At 41.1% G+C, this 21079-nt stretch overlaps 1 protein-coding gene across 1 annotated transcript in view; it reads left to right on the top strand.

Moving 5' to 3' along the window:
* odad2 (outer dynein arm docking complex subunit 2) overlaps positions 1-11129 on the top strand; it is a 68569-nt gene extending 57440 nt beyond the window's left edge. The window contains exon 20 of the mRNA XM_021620611.3: positions 10690-11129. Coding sequence (XP_021476286.3) covers positions 10690-10803 — 114 coding nt within the window. The 3' untranslated portion in view covers positions 10804-11129. The remainder of the gene's footprint in view (positions 1-10689) is intronic.
* Positions 11130-21079: the final 9950 nt, after the last annotated feature.

Genomic DNA, 21079 nt, shown 5'->3' with positions numbered 1-21079 from the left:
AGCAAAATCAGGAATATTGATAAACACTTTATTTAACCTCAAAGTCGACTTGTTTGGACATCGTGTTGTTGTTTTTAGCTGTATATATTATATGTTTAGGATGTTTTCAATGTATTTTGAACGCTTTCAGACAATGTGATTGAAAAAAATCATGGTTGTTCACATGAAACTGCATATCCGATTTTCACATGGGAATGTTTTTAACGTGAAACTGCAAATTCCAAATGTGCAACTGCAATTCACATGGGAGGTGAAAATGTGTTTATCTTCTCACATGTGAAAGGTGATATTAACATGTGAACTCTAATACGTGTGAAAATGTGGCTTCCATGTGAAATTTAAGCTCAATATGTGCTATTTCATGTGGAAATTCCTCAAACGTTCTCCTCACACCTTCATAGAATTTATTTTTATTTATATTTATATAATTTATTTTTATTTTCAGCATTCTGTTAGTGCACATGAAGTTAGTTTTTGCAGTTTTAGTTGGTCATTTAACACAACACGTCTAATGAATGGGGCTTGGAGCCCCATCACTCTACTATGTTTAAGCGATGTGTGAAAACACTGATAATAAACTTTGAAAACCTGTAACTATTTTCAGAGCCTTTGACCAAAGGAGCAGTAACAAAAGTAGTTTTATTCTCGTCCGAAACATGACTCCACATTCTAACTGTCATGGGAGTTCAGAAAAGCAAACAACTCAGTGTGTGCGAAGTGCCACTTCCCTTGTAAACCCTAGATGCCATTACAGAGCAAGTCAAAAGGGTGTATCTTGGGTAACTGTTGCTAAGAGTTGTCCCTGGACATGAGAGCAGAATGTGTCAGTGACATGTTTTAGGCCAAGGAACAGGGCCAAGGAGAACAACACTATGTTATGATGGATATACTTTCAAACGAAAGCACGGCTTCACTGAGAAGAACATCTACTAAGTTAGAAGCAGTCTAAGCTACGCCGTTGCAGTCCCTTGGTTCTAATCCATAAGTGACTGAGAATAGAGAACAGTGAGTGTTTCATACAGAATAATAGTCTTTTATTATTTTCATTTTCCAATCCTTTTTCCCAAATTAGTCGTGTTTATATTTATACGTGACTTTGAAGTAAAGATTTTATGTTTAGATTGAAACTGTATTTAATGTCATGTTGTAGAGAACGGCGTAATGCAATGTTTGGGGAAATGTTTTTTAAATTAGTTTATCACATTACTTTCAGAAGGAGATTGTCACGTGAGAAAATCTTTTGTGACCACATAGGGTTAACCTACTTTTTTTTCCGACAACAACTGCAATGTAAATTATGAAGGGGTTCTGCCATTGCAGCCAAATATTTTTTCCCATGTTCATTTAATGGTGCACTTTAGCTTGATCTACTGTTGCAGTATATGTGGTTCAACACTACCCATAATTGGTAGCTGGACTGAACATTGGGTGTTCCGAAAGAGTAATGTCCAATTTTGCAAAAGTCATTAAGAAGAATGTTTTTTGTACTTCAAGCCAACACAAAAACCTGGACAGCTGTGTGGGTGTGTTTGTGTGTGTGTGTGTGTGTGTACGTACGTCCGCATGTTTGCTTGTGAGTGTGTACGTATGTTCGTGCGTGCGCTTGTGTGTCTGCATGCCCTGCATACCACTCTTTTAATCAGTCTCTTTCTGTTTGCTCTTATTAATGTACCAGTGCAGAGTAAGTTGTTTCAACACAACTCCAAAATGTATTTTGGGATTATAAAGAGCTTAATTACGAGGGGGAAAAAAGGCAGGTTACGTTACAGCACTATTGCGTGTTTAATTTGTTCTTAATCTGAGCGGTGAAAAGGAAACACACAGGCGGCTGCATTGTTTCAGTCTGACTGGGTTCATACTAACAGTCTGCTGATATATACCTGCCTGATCCCTAGACAACATTGCGAAACATTACGACGCAAGAGCCTGTCGGTAGTTAAACACTGGAGAGAGGCATTGAGGCCTAGCTGTGTTATGTACATCCTGCTTCTGATCTATGGATTGGTTTGACAGAGAATGTGTTCGAAACAATATTTCCTGACTTTTTTTGTTTGTTTAATGGGTTTGAGAAGGGTTTATCAAGGAGCGATGCTTGGCTCTCTGTCGGTGTAATTTACGGCCCAGTGTAAAATTAAAGACTGCCTCTTGTGTTATTGCAACCGTATTTCAAAGTGCCTTTCTCTGCCATTGAAAAGCTCTCAAAACATGTACACCCGCAAGTTGTATAATGATTTTGTAGGATTTTCTGTCATTGCCCCTCTCTCCTAACATTCTGTTCAGTACTGTATGTAACCTTCCTCCCCAGCATTCTTAATGGTGTATAACTTAGTCCCCTAAGCTTAGCAGAGGAAATTAAGCATTGAAAAGAAAATATTTTACACTGGAAAACACATTAGTGACCCGTCTGAGTTTTTTTTTCTAATTTTTTATGTCCCTCGGTCTTAAAAATATCCAAACGCCATTTCATTGCATCTCTTCAAATTTCATAAACTGTATTAAAACCTTGTAATATTGCATGAAAAATATGAAAACATCTTTATATGAGCAGAATAAAAACCACAACATTTTTTTACAGCGTGTTTGCCTTGGCGATTTCATTAGACATTCAAAATGTTTCACTTAGAGGTTTCGTGTCTGTCCCGTTTTTCAGAATGACTCAGTCTTGTGCTTTATGTCATTGTGTTATCGTGTGTTTGGTCATTGTGTTGTCGTGGGTTTGGTCATTGTGTGTTTTGTCACCGTTTTATTGTGTGTTTTGTCATTGTGTTATTTATTGTGTTTTATCACAGTGTTATTGTGTGTTTTGTCATAGTGTTAGTGTGTGTTTTGTCATAGTGTTAGTGTGTGTTTTGTCATAGTGTTAGTGTGTGTTTTGTCATAGTGTTAGTGTGTGTTTTGTCATAGTGTTAGTGTGTGTTTTATCACAGTGTTATTGTGTGTTTTGTCATAGTGTTATTGTGTGTTTTGTCATAGTGTTAGTGTGTGTTTTGTCATAGTGTTAGTGTGTGTTTTATCACAGTGTTATTGTGTGTTTTGTCATAGTGTTAGTGTGTGTTTTGTCATAGTGTTAGTGTGTGTTTTGTCATAGTGTTAGTGTGTGTTTTATCACAGTGTTATTGTGTGTTTTGTCATAGTGTTAGTGTGTGTTTTGTCATAGTGTTAGTGTGTGTTTTGTCATAGTGTTAGTGTGTGTTTTATCACAGTGTTATTGTGTGTTTTGTCATAGTGTTAGTGTGTGTTTTATCACAGTGTTATTGTGTGTTTTGTCATAGTGTTAGTGTGTGTTTTGTCATAGTGTTAGTGTGTGTTTTGTCATAGTGTTAGTGTGTGTTTTGTCATAGTGTTAGTGTGTGTTTTGTCATAGTGTTATTGTGTGTTTTATCACAGTGTTATTGTGTGTTTTGTCATAGTGTTAGTGTGTGTTTTGTCATAGTGTTATTGTGTGTTTTGTCATAGTGTTATTGTGTGTTTTATCACAGTGTTATTGTGTGTTTTGTCACAGTGTTATTGTGTGTTTTGTCATAGTGTTAGTGTGTGTTTTATCACAGTGTTATTGTGTGTTTTGTCATAGTGTTAGTGTGTGTTTTGTCATAGTGTTAGTGTGTGTTTTGTCATAGTGTTAATGTGTGTTTTGTCCTTCGTTCCCTGGTTCTGTTGGGGAGCTCTGTGAACAAGCCTTGTTCAGGAGAGTGGAGCTTTCAGGGGCTGCTAGCTTTCCCAGAGGAAGTGTCTACCAGAGCTAAACAGAAAAAGCGCCAAGATGAATTGTCCTTCCTGTTTGAGTTGACATCTACACTTGGTATCTCACACTTTTATAAGGATGGTGCTTTATTTTGTCCCTTTTACAAAATCAACACGCCCTCCTCTTTGCTTTACATCGCTTCCAGAGGGCCGCGGATTGTTTGCTGAAACCGTAAATCCTTGTGGACAGCTTCAGCTAGCTTTCTGTATTAAAGGGGCTCTTTCATAAGACAAGCTTTGTGAAGTAAAATGATGTAAATTACAAAATGCGCGTGGTAGGTATTCCAGAGAATGGCCGTTGCCAGCTCCTAGCTCGTATGTATTTTAGGCTTTAAATCTCAAAAGAGAATAAATAGAGGGAGGGAAGGAGTGAGAGTGAGAGCAGCAGTCAGAATTTCAAACACAGCACCATCTCAGAAGAAAGATTTCTGAAGTTTCCTCTTAGTCATGCTCTGTCTGTAACAGAATGTCAGGTTGTGGACTGGATGTGGTGTGCAGATGATACCGCTAGCATACACCACTGGTGCTACTCTCTGCAGCTAGCTACTGTATGTATGAAATACCTAGTGTGTTATGTGTTAGGCCTGTCTGACGATATGACTCAAGCCTTTCTCTAAAGTCTTGTCTGGAAGGAGGAGGAATGTCCAGTTCCAGCAGCCCTCTCAGGTTGGACTTCCTCGTGTGTGGGTGTGTGTGTGGGTGTGGGTGTGGGTGTGGGTGTGGGTGTGTGTGTGTGTGTGTGTGTGTGTGTGTGTGTGTGTGTGTGTGTGTGTGTGTGTGTGTGTGTGTGTGTGTGTGTGTGTGTGTGTGTGTGTGTGTGTGTGAAACCATAGATTTAGAGAGTACAGTAAACTTAGAGTAGTCTTAGAGTACAGTAAACTTTCCATGAGTCAAACCCCCCAAAATCATTGATATGAAGCTGGGTTTTTCTCTTCTGAGAAAGAGATGAGGGGAACACAGCTAAATGGTCCTGGCTCATTGGAGGCCATAGGGAACGTTGTTTACCTTGACTTCCCTTAGTAACTTCTCTTCCCCTCGACCCAGAGCTCAGCTCAGCTAAATGCAGCCTGTTTGTGTTGTTTGCCCATAGCATGGAAAGAGCAGGAGGCTGAACCAGGATGTTCGGTCCCAAATGGCACCCCATTCCCTATATAGTCGACTAATTTTGCCTCTGGTCAAAATGTAATAGGGTGCCATTTGGGACGTATCCAAGGGAACGCTGGGCCAGGGGTCTGAGTCTGTAATGCCTGGTTGGTTGTCAGACCCAGGAGCTTTTCTAGGGGGATTTAGAGATCCTAACTCCTCAGGAAGCAGCAGCCCAACACCGGAGCACTTAACACTGGGACACCTCCATGTGTGATGGGAGGGGATGTGTGTGTTCGTGCATTGCACATGCTAATGCAACACTGTGCAGCAGGGCAGGCCTCCCCCTCCCCAGCTCAGCCTGAGAGCCAGAAAGCAGCCAGGGGCGGCAGCGTGCTCTGCTTCTGCAGCTTCTCTTTTAGGAGGGCAGGACTCACAAGAGTCCCTCTGAAGTTCAAAAAACCTCACTCTCCTGATTCGGTTCTCAAACGAGCGAGAGCAAGTGTTCATGTTACCATGGTTGGGAATATTCTAACAAGTGGTGTATTATAGTCTTTGAGATCCCAGCTGGGGAGGAGGAAGAGAGAAAAAATGCAAAGAGACACGCTTATCTTAGCCCATAACTGTGCGCTTGGGGAGACCTTATTTGGCCTCGTCTGAATAACATGCTATGATGTTGGCAAAACGCTGCTTCTGGCACTTTGCAGGCATCCTCTCTTTTCACAAAAGAGACTTGTGTCTGAGCCTAGCTGCATGTTTTCTGGACCTTGTGTATATAACATTTGCGTTTCAGAGGTGTTTTGGATGCTATTTAAAAACCCGTATAAAAACCATATAAACTGATGTTACTACCACAGAAATACTAACTGATACACTGATGCATTGAAAGAGACCCGTATTCATAGGCCAACATCCATTTTTTTTTTTTCCAATGCAGGGAATGGACTGGTGGTATTATTTTCTCAGCTTTTTGAGGGTTGTCAATGTTCTCCCGGAGTGTGTCAGTTTGTGTGCTCACTGCTCATACACGGAGAGGAGATAGAAGCCTCGTCTTTCATCTGTTTTCCTTTCACTGTTTATCTTTGAGCAGAACATTCTGGGAATGTCTTTCTCTCCACTCTCTGGCACTGCGCTAGGCCGCTAGCTAACCACACAAATGTGCGACGCAGCCTTTTTAGTTTGCATGTAACACAAAAAGAGTCAGAGTTCAACCTCAACCTCACACTGACATACATTATGAACACAATGATAGCATGGGAACAGAACAGAGACCTGTAATGTCCTGTAATGTCCCGACCAGTGGTAAACTCACCGTCAGGGCCAAGGGCAGGCTGGTTGAAATAGATGGAGATAAGAGTCAGTGAAGCATGATGTGAGGATCTATTAGATTACTTTCGAGGCAGATGTTCACGTTAAAACACACGTACAAACACACACACACGTGCACATGCAGCACATGGGGATTCGTGAAGCGTAGTCCTCATCCTGAGGTGTCCACACTTGCACCAGCGAATAGCTAGCTTTTCGTGCCGACTGGTAAGATGTTTCAGGAGGGCAGTCATGTGTGCTAGTAAGCCAGAGGTTCTGGGTCTGAGACGAATCAGGAGGAATTGGTACTCGCTAAGCAAGCAGCGTGACGTACTTTACACGCGCGCGCACACACACACACACACACACACACACACACACACAGACACACACTATTATATTATTGATACAGTACAAACCCCATTAAGGATCTCCATGGAGGATGTGAAAGACAGAAGAATCCAACCTCGTCTCAGAGCATTTCGTATTATTCTGTACGTAAATCTGAAACACTTGATTTAATATGATATGTTACAGTTGAAGTCGGAAGTTTACATACACTTAGGTTGGAGTCATTAAAACTTGTTTTTCAACCACTCCACAAATTTCTTGTTAACAAACTATCGTTTTGGCAAGTCGGTTAGGACATCTACTTTGTGCATGACACAAGTCATTTTTCCAACAATTGTTTAGAGAGATTATTTCACTTATAATTCACTGTATCACAATTCCAGTAGGTCAGAAGTTTACATACACTAAGTTGACTGTGCCTTTAATTTCAGAAAATGATGTCATGGCTTTAGAAGCTTCTGATAGGCTAATTGACATAATTTTAGTCAATTGGAGGGGTACCTGTGGCCTACCTTCCAACTCAGTGCCTCTTTGCTTGACATCATGGGAAAATCTAAATAAATCAGCCAAGACCTCAGAAAAAAAATTGTAGACTTCCACAAGTTTGGATCATCCTTGGGAGCAATTTCCAAACACCTGAATGTACCACGTTCATCTGTACAAACAATAGTACGCAAGTATAAACACCATGGGACCACGCAGCCGTCATACTGCTCATGAAGGAGACGCATTCTGTCTCCTAGAGATGAGCCTACTTTGGTGTGAAAAGTGCAAATCAATCTCAGAACAACAGTGAAAGACCTTGTGAAGATGCTGGTGGAAATATGTACAAAAGTATCTATATCCACAGTAAAACGAGTCCTATATCGACATAACCTGAATGGCCGCTCAGCAAGGAAGAGGCCACTGCTCCAAAATCGCCATAAAAAAGCCAGACTACAGTTTGCAACTGAATATGGGGACAAAGATCGTACTTTTTGGAGAAATGTCCTCTGGTCTTCCAAATGGACAATGACCCCAAGCATACTTCCAAAGTTGTGGCAAAATGGCTTAAGGACAATAAAGTCAAGATGTTGGAGTGGCCATCACAAAGCCCTGACCTCAATCCTATAGAAAATTTGTGGGCAGAACTGAAAATGTGTGTACGAGCAAGGAGGCCTACAAACCTAACTCAGCTACACCAGCTCTGTCAGGAGGAATGGGCCAAAATTCACCCAACTTATTGTGGGAAGCTTGTGGAAGGCTACTCGAAATGTTTGACCCAAGTTAAACACTTTAAAGGCAATGCTACCAAATACTAATTGAGTGTATGTAAACTTCTGACCCACTGGGAATGTGATGAAATAAATAAAAGCTGAAATAAATTATTCTCTCTACTATTATTCTGACATTTCCCATTCTTAAAATAGAGTGGTGATCCTAACTGACCTAAGACAGGGAATTTTTACTAGGATAATATGTCAGGAATTGTGAAAAACTGAGTTTAAATGTATTTGGCTAAGGTGTATGTAAACTTCCGACTTCAACTGTATGTTTTAATTTGTGGATATCCATCCATTTCGCATGATACACTATACATACAAAAGTATGTGGACATCCCTTCAAATGAGTGGATTGAGGTATTTCAGCCACGCCTGTTGCTGACAGGTGTATAAAATTGAGCACACAGCCATGCAATCTCCATAGACAAACATTGATATTAAATTGGCCTTACTGAAGACCTCAATAACTTTCAATGTGGCACCGCCATAGGATGCCATCTTTCCAAGTCAGCACAAGAACTGTTCGTCGGGAGCTTCATGAAATGGGTTTTCATGGCTGAGCAGCCGCACACAAGCCTAAGATCCCCATGCACAATGCCAAACGTCGGCTCGAGTGTCGTAAAGCTCACCGCCATTGGACTCTGGAGCAGTGGAAACACGTTCTCTGGAGTGATGAATCACGCTTCACCATCTGGTTTGGCAGATGCCAGAAGAACGCAACCTTCCCCAATGCATAGTGCCAACTGTAAAGTTTGGTGGAGGAATAATGGTCTGGAGCTGTTTTAACGCTTCAGCATACAATAACATTCTAGATGATTCTGGGCTTCTAACCTTGTTGCAACAGTTTGGGGAAGGCCCTTTCCTGTTTCAGCATGACATTGCCCCTGAGTATAAAGCGAGGTCCATACAGAAATGGTTTGCCAAGTCTGATGTGGAAGAACTTGACTGGCCTGCACAGAGCCCAGACCTCGACCCTGTTATAGCAGCAAAGGGGGGACCAACTCCAAATTAATGCCCATGATTTTGTAATGAGATGTTTGATGAGCAGGTGTCCCCATACTTTAGGTCATGTAGTGTACGTTACAAATTAGAGTTTGTATGATATGTTACGAATTGCAATTTGTACAATATAATCTGAATTTGAAAAATGTATGATATGTTGCGAATTCCAATTTCTTATGGCTAACGTTAGCTAACTGGCAAACACTAACGTTAGCAAGCTGGCCAACGTTAGCTAGGGAAAGGGTTATGGTTTAGAGTCAGGTTAAATGGTCAAGATTAGGGTTAAGGTTCGGGGAAGGGTTAGCTAACATGCTACGTAGCTAAAGTTGTGGTGATGAGATTCGAACACGCAACCTTTGGGCCGCTAGACATTTGCGTTATACGCAGAGAGAGAGAGACAGAGAGACGATGGCTTTATTTGCTGCGTCGTCCTCTCTTAATATAGTCATATTCATAGCCTATCGAAGCCTATACAGCCCGAGAGAGACTGAATAACTAAAGCTCTCTCCTTCATAGGACTGTTTCATGTAATGTCTGAATCTATTCCATGGATTTGGCTGTTTAAGAAGGTCTTAAGGATCATTTCCTTTGTACACAGGATACTGTCTAGAATATTGTTTGCTGTGCTTAAAGGATCCTCAGATGACAGGATGTGTCATTTCAACACTGACAAGTTGGGACACAATTGGTTGGCTGTTCAAACACCGCTGCCAAGCCTACATCAATATTCTTGGTATACAAGACTTCAAAAACAAAACTTGCCATTTTACAGCTTTAAAGCTTATTTTTGAGTTAGTACTCAATGTAGAGCCTGAAAAATATCTAGAATATACTGTATGATTAATGCACTGTCAAATAATCATTTTGTTTGGGACTCGTGAGCTTTCGAGTGTTTAGCTTTGAGATCTAAATGAGCCTGTTTCGTTCATTATTGATGCAAACCAGAAAGCCTCCAAACTAAGTTGAGTGTGGCTTAAGAGAGCTCAATGGTACAACATTGTGATTTCATGAAGGAGCACACATTGAACAAATTTAAAATGCCCATTGCGCCGGAGTGTTTGTGCCTGTATTTACTTTTATTTTGATTTGGGACTGCAGCTGCCCACAAGCTTGATGTAGTCACTTTTTGCTCACGAAAATAGGCAAAGATAGCATACTAAAACCCATGCTATACCATAGCCACAGTGGGTTTTATTGGCAGACTTTTCCATCGCCAAAGGTTTACATGTTGTGACAGTATAATAAGTAACTCTTTTGAACACAATAAAAACGTTTTAATGTATTATTTTGATGTAAAACCCTAAATGTGGGGCCCAAAAAAAGCAGAATTTCTGGGGAGAGAAAAACCCAATGTTCTGCAAACAGATCAAACAGCAGATCCATTATACAAGTGGCAGTAATAGTCGGATATAATCTGACCTTTGGAGCAGTGGAAGGATGTCAAGTAGTGTGGTTGCTTCGTGCTCAGGTTTTTAATGCGTAGCCACACTGCTGCCTGCTAGACAAACGCTTTCATCTAAACAAACTTTGCAGAGACGGGCAGGCATGTGCTGCTTGCAGCTGTAACCCATGCCCCATGCTCATGGCCTGGTTAGGAGGTTAAAACAGGACACACAGAGAAAGACACGCCACTGCAGCCTGACAGACTACTCACAGCTACTGTATACAGACTTTGCATTTCTCAGCAATCGTGAGTTGTAGTGCTGACCATGTACAAACTACTTGATACTTACAGTATCCACTAAATTAATAAATGTAATGTAAATGCCATATCCCCATTGATTTACCGACAGCTTCATCATGATATTGAATGAGAATGAACAGATTGTTACATTAGCGACTTTGTCTCCCACATTAGCGACTTTGTCTCCCCTATCTCCCCTGCTTCTGATTGTTACAGTAGCATCTTTAACCTGTCCTCTCCTCTCTCCCTGTACTGTAGCTCCTGTTGGGTATGATGGGCTCCACTGACGAGGTCCTTCAGGAAGCTGCCGCTGGCTGTGTGGCTAACATCCGCCGCCTGGCCCTGGCCAATGAAAAGGCACGGTACGGTTAAACAACCACCATGAACCCTCCCCCCCAGATGCTACTATGACCTCATCATCACTTTCTGGGTTACGATTGGATGTCATGGTTCCAGATCTACTCCAGTAGCCTTCCATCCACAGAGACTCATCTCACTATCCCTCTATCCTCCCCACCCATCCCACAGAATATAAGAGTGATTCCTTCTGCCTCCATCTGTAATAGCAGGAAGCGTTTATTCTATCCTACCCATGAATTTGGATGATTATTTCATTTGGATTTCATACAAACATACTGTATAGGAAAACTATGTCTCCTCTCAATTTGATAATAGCAATAAATGCTTTCTTTCTCCTGTTTTGTGCCCATGCCAGATACCCCACCACTGTTCCTGAGAGTGAAGCAGTTTAGAGCATGTACTGTGCAGTCACATTCCTTACGCAATCCACATGAGACACTGATATCTAAACAAGACCACATCTGGCTGTGTTACTCACTTCAACACAAGCACCTTAAAACTGTAAATATGTCTGCGAAACACAGACACAACCTCCAATGAGCCCTTGAGAGATATTGGAAACAATGCATTGTTGTGTCAGTATATTATATGAGCTGAGCTTATTTGCTCAACAGTGGGTCTGTCTGTATGCAACTCAAGATACTCAGAAATTCAATCAACATTGAGATAAACGGGCAAAACACAGCGATAACATTGCATAATGCAATAGAAGGTCCCTCCTGCACTAAAAATATGAATCTAAACGTGTAATTGGTACACGCAGTTTCCTATTAATCACAATTACTTAATGTATTTTCCTGTTGCATTATGGGTAGGCATAGTCATTATAAGTAATTGGGAAAATGTATGTATATACAGTACCAGTCAAAAGTTTGGACATACCTATTCATTCAAAGGTTTTTCTTTATTTTTACTATTTTCTACATTGTTGAATAATTGTGAAGACGTCAAAACTATGAAATAACACATATGGAATCATGTAGTAACCAAAAAAGTGTTAAACAAATCTAAATATATTTTATGTAACCACTAGCCACCCTTTGCCTCGATGACAGCTTTGCACACTCTTGGCATTCTCTCAACCAGCTTCATGAGGTAGTCACCTGGAATGCTTTTCCAATAGTCTTGAAGAAGTTCCTACAATTTGCTGAGCACTTGTCTGCTTTTCCTTCATTCTGCGGTCCAACTCATCCCAAACCATCTCAAGTTGTTCTAGACCTCAGCTGAATCTGGTAATGAATGGTGTGGCTGTTGAACAAGTTTAGGTGACTAAATTACTTGCTATTACTTTAGATTGTAAACTGTCATGGTCAAAACATGGTCAAAACATCTTTACGTTGTAAAGATGGGGAGAGGTCTGTCCGTAATAAAGAGATGCTCTGCGTTTTCGACACCACACTCCAAAAAGCAAGTTCTGCAGGCTCTACTTTTTTCTAATCTTGATTATTGTCCGGTCGTGTGGTCCAGTGCTGCAGGGAAAGACCTAGTTAAGCTGCAGCTGGCCCAGAACAGAGCGACACGTTTAGCTCTTAATTGTAATCAGAGGGCTGATATAAATACTATGCATGCCAGTCTCTCTTGGCTAAGAGTTGAGGAGAGACTGACTGCATCCCTTCTTCTCTTTATAAGAAACAGTCATGTGTTGAAAATCCCAAATTGTTTGCATAGTCAACTTACACACAGCTCTGACACACACACTTACCCCACCAGACATGTATTTTCACAGTCCCCAAATCCAGAACAAATTCAAGAAAGCGTACAGTATTAAATAGAGCCCTTATTGCATGGAACTTCCTTCCATCACATATTGCTCAAATAAACTGCAAACCTGGTTTCAAAAAACAGATAAAGCAACACCTCTCCCCTATTGGACCTAGATAGTTTGTGTGTATGTATTGATATGTAGGCTTTGTGTGTCTTTAAAAAAAATATATGTAGGTCTGTTCTTGTCTTGATGTTCTGTATTATGTCATGTTTTGTGTGGACCCCAGGAAGAGTATCTGCTGTTTTTGCAACAGCTAATGGGGATCCTAATAAAATACCAAATACCAAAATTGGGTTGAGGTCAGGTGATCTCCTTCTTCGTCAAATTGCACTTACACAGCCTGGAAGTGTGTTTTGGGTCATTGTCCTGTTGAAAAACAAATGATAGTCCCACTAAGCCCAAACCAGATGGGATGGCGTATCGCTGCAGAATGCTGTGGTAGCCATGCTGGTTAAGTGTGCCTTGAATTCTAAATAAATCACAGACAGTGTCACCAGCAAAGCACCTCCATGCTTCATGGTGGTAATCACACATATGGAGATCATCCTTTCACCTACTCTGCATCCAAAAATCTTCAATTTGGACTCCAGACCACAGGACAAATTTCCACCGGTCTAATGTCCATTGCTTGTGTTTCTTGGCCCAAGCAAGTCTCTTCTTATTGGTGTCCTTTAATAGTGGTTTCTTTGCAGCAATTTGACTATGAATGCCTGATTCACGCAGTCTCCTCTGAACAGTTGATGTTGAGATGTGTCTGTTACTTGAACTCTATGAAGCATTTATTTGGGCTGCAATTTCTCAGGCTGTTAACTCTAATGAACTTCTCCTCTGCAGTAGAGGTAACTCTGGGTCTTCCATTCCTGTGGCGGTCCTCATGAGAGACAGTTTCATCATAGCGCTTGATGGGTTTTGCGACTGCACTTGAAGAAACTTTGAAAGTTCTTGAAATGTTCTGTATTGACTGACCTTCATGTCTTAAAGTAATGATGGCCTGTCGTTTATCTTTGATTATTTGAGCTGTTCTTGCCATAATATGGACTTGGTCTTTTACCAAATAGGGCTATTTTCTGTATACCACCCCTACCTTGTCACAACACAACTGATTGGCTTAAACGCATTAAGAAGGAAAGAAATGCCACATATGAACTTTTAACAAGACACACCTGTTAATTGAAATGCATTCCAGGTTACTACCTCATGAAGCTGGTTGAGAGAATGCCTAGAGTGTGCAAAGCTGTCATCAAGGCAAAGGGTGGATATTTGAAGAATCTCATATATAAAATAGATGTTGATTTGTTTAACAATTGTTTGGTTACAACATGATATGTGGTATTTCATAGTTTTGATGTCTTCACTATTATTCTACAATGTAGAAAATAGTTAAAATAAAGAAAAACCCTTGAATGAGTAGGTGTTCTAACTTTTGACCGGTAGTGTATATACACATCTCAGAACCAAAACCCTAGTGTGGCTTCTGCTCGACAATACCCTTTAAATGACTCATAAACAACTGCATTTTTTTTCCCATTAAAGACAATAACTGCTCTGCTGCTTTTTCATACAAATAATGACATGAACTTAATAAAGAGAGAATAGATTGCTTTTTATTGAAGAGAATACAAAACATAACAAAAGAGATTGGGATTGGATGAGAATGGATTTCTGCTTAAGCTCAGACATCCCTACCACTGTAGTAGGAAACTTGATGAGTGAGTGTGACCTCCTTTACCACCTCCGTCTTGTGTCCCGTGTCCTTAGAAAAAACAAACATTTCAGTTTTCATTGTTTCACCCTGCAACCTGGACTCAGGGGTAGACGTAGTATAGTAAACAAAAATCTGGGACACTCAAATTTGTATGATATGTACAGTCAAATTTCCTGCCAGTTCTTCTCTACGGTGACACCATTTATGGGAATGCAGCAGCCACTACTCTTAAACCTTTGGATTCCTTGGTGCCACTAGGGCAGTTTAAAACCCTGATGATAAATGAGTCCACTGAGGTGTGCAATTGTTTTGATTGATTGACTTTAAAAATGTGTTTATGATGCCTGTAATGTACTTGTTATTTTATCTTGTAGTTTTACCTTTTATGTCATGTCCTCAGGGCACCATTGAAAATGAGACCCTGTTCTCAATTGGGCTCCCCTGATCTTTTAGAGTCTAAGCCATTACTGCTATTAGCCCATAAAAACACATTAAATAACAGATTCATACTGTACATGGAAAAACAGTCAGAAAACAAATAAAAATGACTTCTTTAAAAAATATACATGTGTGACCTATATACGCATGAGAGATATAAGAAAGATCAGGACATTATTTTCCTTTTTTGGATCCATATTTAATGGATTTATATTTAACAACAAAAAAAGTCTCTAAACTACAATGAACAAAAAAATAATATTCCATTCTCTGACCAGAGCTCTGGTGGACCTTCCTACAGTCAACATGCTAATTGCATACTCTCTCTAAACTTGAGAAATCTGTGGCATTGCTTTGTGTAACTAAACTGCACATTTTAGAGTGGCCTTTATTTTTCCCCAGCACAAGGTGCACCTGTGCAATGATCATGCTGTTTAATCAGCTTCTTGATATGCCACACCCGTCAGGTGGATAGATTATTTTGGCAAAGGAGAAATGGTCACCAACAGGAATGTAAACAAATCTGTGCACAAAATCTGAGAGAAATAAGCTTTCTGTGCTTATGGAACATTTCTGGGATCTTTTATTTCAGCTCATGAAACATGGGACCAAAAATGTACATGTTGTGTTTTTGTTCAGTGTGTATATATATATATATATATATATATATATATATATATATATATATATATATATATATACAGTGCCTTGCGAAAGTATTCGGCCCCCTTGAACTTTGCGACCTTTTGCCACATTTCAGGCTTCAAACATAAAGATATATAACTGTATTTTTTTGTGAAGAATCAACAACAAGTGGGACACAATCATGAAGTGGAACAACATTTATTGGATATTTCAAACTTTTTTAACAAATCAAAAACTGAAAAATTGGGCGTGCAAAATTATTCAGCCCCTTTACTTTCAGTGCAGCAAACTCTCTCCAGAAGTTCAGTGAAGATCTCTGAATGATCCAATGTTGACCTAAATGACTAATGATGATAAATACAATCCACCTGTGTGTAATCAAGTCTCCGTATAAATGCACCTGCACTGTGATAGTCTCAGCGGTCCGTTAAAAGCGCAGATAGCATCATGAAGAACAAGGAACACACCAGGCAGGTCCAAGATACTGTTGTGAAGAAGTTTAAAGCCGGATTTGGATACAAAAAGATTTCCCAAGCTTTAAACATCCCAAGGAGCACTGTGCAAGCGATAATATTGAAATGGAAGGAGTATCAGACCACTGCAAATCTACCAAGACCTGGCCGTCCCTCTAAACTTTCAGCTCATACAAGGAGAAGACTGATCAGAGATGCAGCCAAGAGGCCCATGATCACTCTGGATGAACTGCAGAGATCTACAGCTGAGGTGGGAGACTCTGTCCATAGGACAACAATCAGTCGAATATTGCACAAATCTGGCCTTTATGGAAGAGAGGCAAGAAGAAAGCCATTTCTTAAAGATATCCATAAAAAGTGTTGTTTAAAGTTTGCCACAAGCCACCTGGGAGACATACCAAACATGTGGAAGAAGGTGCTCTGGTCAGATGAAACCAAAATTGAACTTTTTGGCAACAATGCAAGACGTTATGTTTGGCGTAAAAGCAACACAGCTGAACACACCATCCCCACTGTCAAACATGGTGGTGGCAGCATCATGGTTTGGGCCTGCTTTTCTTCAGCAGGGACAAGGAAGATGGTTAAAATTGATGGGAAGATGGATGGAGCCAAATACAGGACCATTCTGGAAGAAAACCTGATGGAGTCTGCAAAAGACCTGAGACTGGGACGGAGATTTGTCTTCCAACAAGACAATGATCCAAAACATAAAGCAAAATCTACAATGGAATGGTTCAAAAATAAACATATCCAGGTGTTAGAATGGCCAAGTCAAAGTCCAGACCTGAATCCAATCGAGAATCTGTGGAAAGAACTGAAAACTGCTGTTCACAAATGCTCTCCATCCAACCTCACTGAGCTCGAGCTGTTTTGCAAGGAGGAATGGGAAAAAATGTCAGTCTCTCGATGTGCAAAACTGACAGAGACATACCCCAAGCGACTTACAGCTGTAATCGCAGCAAAAGGTGGCGCTACAAAGTATTAACTTAAGGGGGCTGAATAATTTTGCACGCCCAATTTTTCAGTTTTTGATTTGTTAAAAAAGTTTGAAATATCCAATAAATGTCGTTCCACTTCATGATTGTGTCCCACTTGTTGTTGATTCTTCACAAAAAAATACAGTTTTATATCTTTATGTTTGAAGCCTGAAATGTGGCAAAAGGTCGCAAAGTTCAAGGGGGCCGAATACTTTCGCAAGGCACTGTATACACTTAGTGTACAAAACATTAGGAACACCTGCTCCTTCCATGACATAGACTGACCCGGTGAAATCTATGATCCCCTTTTGATGTCCACTTCAACCAGTGTAGATGATTGGAGTCGACAGGTTGAAGAAAAAATGTTAAGCCTTGAGACAATTGAGACATGGAGTGTGTGCCATTCAGAGGGTGAATGGGTAAGATAAAAAGATTGAAGTGCCTTTGAATGGGTTATGGTAGTAGGTGCCAGGCACACCAGTTTGAGCGTGTCAAGAACTGCAACGCTGAGTGGTTTTTCACACTCAAAAGTTCCACGTGTGTATCAGGAATGGAATGGTCACAACTGTGGGAAGCATTGGAGTCAACATGAGCCAGCTTCTCTGTGGAACACTTCAGACACTTTGTAGAGTCCATGCCCCGACGACTTGAGGTTGTTCTGAGGGCAAAAGGGGTTGCAACTCAATATTAAGAAGGTATTCCTAATGTTTGGTATACTCAGTGTATACTTCCATTCATTTTTAAAACTGGTACCGGGCTACTTTCAGACGAGTCATGTGAGGCCTGTGGGCGTCCTAATGCAAAACGACATGTACGTGTTTGTGAGAGCCTCAACTTTCTATTAGTGTGTAGCCCAAACTGTTCGGACGTTGGGAGATCAGCCGTACCGACGTCAGATGAGTGATGAGATGCTTGTGAGGGTTGTAGAGGAAAAACGGAGATCATTATCGTGTCCGTGCGAGTCTCATCTTTCCATAGAGTGGTCACACTACAGAAGGCCACCCTTGTTGGATGTGGTGGATTGAGACGAAGCCCATGTAAAAAAAAACAGATGTCTCTAGCTTAGGAAGCGTTAGCTAACATGCTAAGTAGTTACAAAGTAGCTAAAATGCTAAAGTTGTCCATGGTGAAATTCGACACACAACCTTTGTGTTACTAGACATTTGTGTTATATGCCCACCCTTTTTTTTCCCCGCCCAGACCGACTACCCTCCTTTCAGTTTTGCTTTAAGTAACCTTTTGTCTTATGTAACCATACCAAATGTAACATATCATACTAATTAGTTTACTATGTTACATCTAGTCTATGAGACCAGCCTGCACAATAGGCTGCATTCAGGCCCGTGCTGTTCCTCCTTTCCTCTCCTCTTCTCTGGTCTGTCTGCTCAAGTGTCCTGCTCCTAATTAGCCTCCCAGACTTACTGTAGCACTCCACAACTCAGCCACTGAGCCACTGGGTGTGTCCCAAATGGCACCCTATTCTCTATGTCGTGCTTAGGGCTCTGGTCAAAACTAGTGCATTACATAAGGAATAGGGTGTCATTTGGGACGCACACACCGAGACTACTTACTCCTCCTGACTCCCATAAAACATCAAGGGACATGATTAATAATATCAGCCTGGCTGAGCTAAAGTAAAAAATTAGCAAAACATCAAAAATATGTGGTTAAGAAATCTTCACTCCTGTGATGTAAACAGTACCAGCTGTGACTGAGGGTTACTGTGGGAGCACGGACAGACAGAGCGAGAGAGAGAGTGAACTTTGACTTGATTACTTTGAAGAGGGAACTCCTTCCAAATATTCCAACAACGAGGAGCTGGGCCAAGGCTGAGACATAGTATCGAACCGATTCAAAACAAATAAATACCCGGTGATTAATGGCACTTTTATTACTCATGCAGACACACTTTACGACCTTTCAAAAAACATACCGTATATGAAAACAGATTTTTAGGAAACGTTTAAATGAGAAGCATTTGGTAATCTAAGCAGATGCTCAGCTCAGGCCCTTTATGTTTTGTAATCTCTCTGTTTCGCTGTTTCTGTAACACACACACACACACACTCTCACATATCTCGCACTATTTACTCTCTCTCTCTCTCTTTCTGTTAAATGTTTTGATTTGGAGGTCGCTGACTGAAAAGGATATGCATAACTAACATCATTAAACAAATGTTGCATGTTCCGCTGAAGGAAAGGAATTTATGAGACACAACTCCACTACATGTTTTAGCCATCGGTGGGTAGGGGCAGAGGCAGACCCACTGCTGCCTGGGAGTTCAAGGTGCTTAGCATTATCCACAGAGCTTAAAAATAAAAAGATATGTTCCTCTTGTCCACGATGTCTTCCCAATGTGTGCTCAGACAGGATGACCCTTGATTTACCATTTTAAAGCCTCCTTGTTATCGTAAAGAAATACTGATTTTCTCGTCTCGACTATGTTTCTGAGCCCTGTGTTGTACTGTGTTTCTGAGCCCTGTGTTGTACTGTGTTTCTGAGCCCTGTGTTGTACTGTGTTTCTGAGCCCTGTGTTGTGCTCTGAAGAGCATCAGGGAAAGTAACTAGTAAGATGGTTTCTCTGTGCTCTGGTCTGGTCCTCTGGCCCACTGGTAATAAACCCACAGTTCAGTTGAGTGTATTAGCGGAGCCACAATCTCTCTGAGAAAGGAAACTGCCACTTTCTGTGGCCTGTCGACCGGCACAGGGACATTATTCATGGGAAATTAGAGGTTGCGTCTCCACGCCTCGGCAGAGGTAGCAATTACGTCCGGTCGGTCCCTTCCCTTTAGTCGCCATCACTGGAGATTCCGTCCCGTACTTCTCACGGCTTCATTAAAGGGAACAGAAATAGTGAAGGGATATCCCTGACTGTTGACCGGACCGTTGTCCCCAGGTTCAGGGAAATGTGAAGGCCTGGCTGCCACACCCTCTCGACTGACTGGTACCTCTGACCGATGGCATGACCCTACTGTACACTTCACGCACAGTCCAGACTTCTGTCATTTTCTATAGGTCAGGTGATGGGCTTAACCGTGGGTCAAAGTTCATATTGACTGTTTAATATACACTGAGTGTACAAAACATTATAAACACCTGCTCTTTCCATGACATAGACTGACCAGGTGGATCCAGGTGAAAGCTACGGTGCCTTATTGATGTCACTTGTTAAATCCACTTCAATCAGTGTCAATGAAGGAGTGGAGACATGTTAAATAACGATTCTTAAGACTTGAGACAATTGAGAGACAGATTTGTGTATATGTGCCGTTCAGAGGGTGAATGGGCAAGACATACAATTTAAAGTGCCGTTTGAACAGGGTCTGGTAGTAGGTGCCAGGTTACAACTCAATATAGAAGAGGTGTTCTTAATGTTTTGTACACTCAGTGTATAATACAAGGGAATCCATTTTGAAGGAACTGGTACTGAAACATTGTGATACTAGCTGCTCAATTGTTTCAGAATGGAAGTTCTGAAAACTTCCCACATCTATCCAGGCACCCGGTTAAAATATTTCATAAAGAAACTAATGAACAGTAAAAGTCCTTTCCAAATATCAGAAGTGGGTTTTTTCTCTTTCCTTTCGAGAGCATAAGTGCCATTTTAATATAAAATCCCAACCGTAGCACAGCATTGCTTGCAATTCAGCCATTAATAACATGCAGCAGCATACACAAGGGCCTCTCAGTGTCATGTCCAAACAGGGAGAAAAACCTAAAGCCCACGGTAGCAGCAGGAGCAGGGGTTTGGAGTACGACTCAACACAGCCTCTGTTCTCAATCTGTAAATTGGGTTTTATATCATTACAGCTCTCTCACACACACAGCTAGCGGCCAGCCAGCCAGGCCTGTTGGTAGCGTGTCGTAGCGCTCTCCTGCTGTTTGCACAGCGGGCTGTAGGCAGTGTGTCAGTTTCCTTCCCTGCGGGTCATGTGCCCTCAGAATTCAATATTCCTTAAAAGGTTAAATGCGTCTTGTAATCCGCTTGCATTACCGGGTGGCTTTTAAAAGGGTTTCATTGCCCTAATGAATCCTGACGTTCCCATCCATAAAGTGTAAATAACTAGCTGGCCCGACAATAAATAAACAGAGAAATGAGTGGGCAAATACCGCGGAGTCTGGGTCATGTTTCAAGGCTAGCAGAGTAACTTCTCCATAGAAATCTCAACAACATGAATAATACCTACATTGGTATTGACAGCCCGGGCTTATGATTATGTAGTTTATATGGCTTCGAGGTTTGTTGAAAGAGGAAGCTTACCTGTGGCTCTGACAGCAGAGCAT

Source organism: Oncorhynchus mykiss, chromosome 11 (assembly GCF_057628025.1).
Source record: "Oncorhynchus mykiss isolate SJ-2025 chromosome 11, ASM5762802v1, whole genome shotgun sequence".
Taxonomy (NCBI): domain Eukaryota; kingdom Metazoa; phylum Chordata; class Actinopteri; order Salmoniformes; family Salmonidae; genus Oncorhynchus; species Oncorhynchus mykiss.
This window is presented reverse-complemented; position numbering and strand designations above follow the sequence as displayed.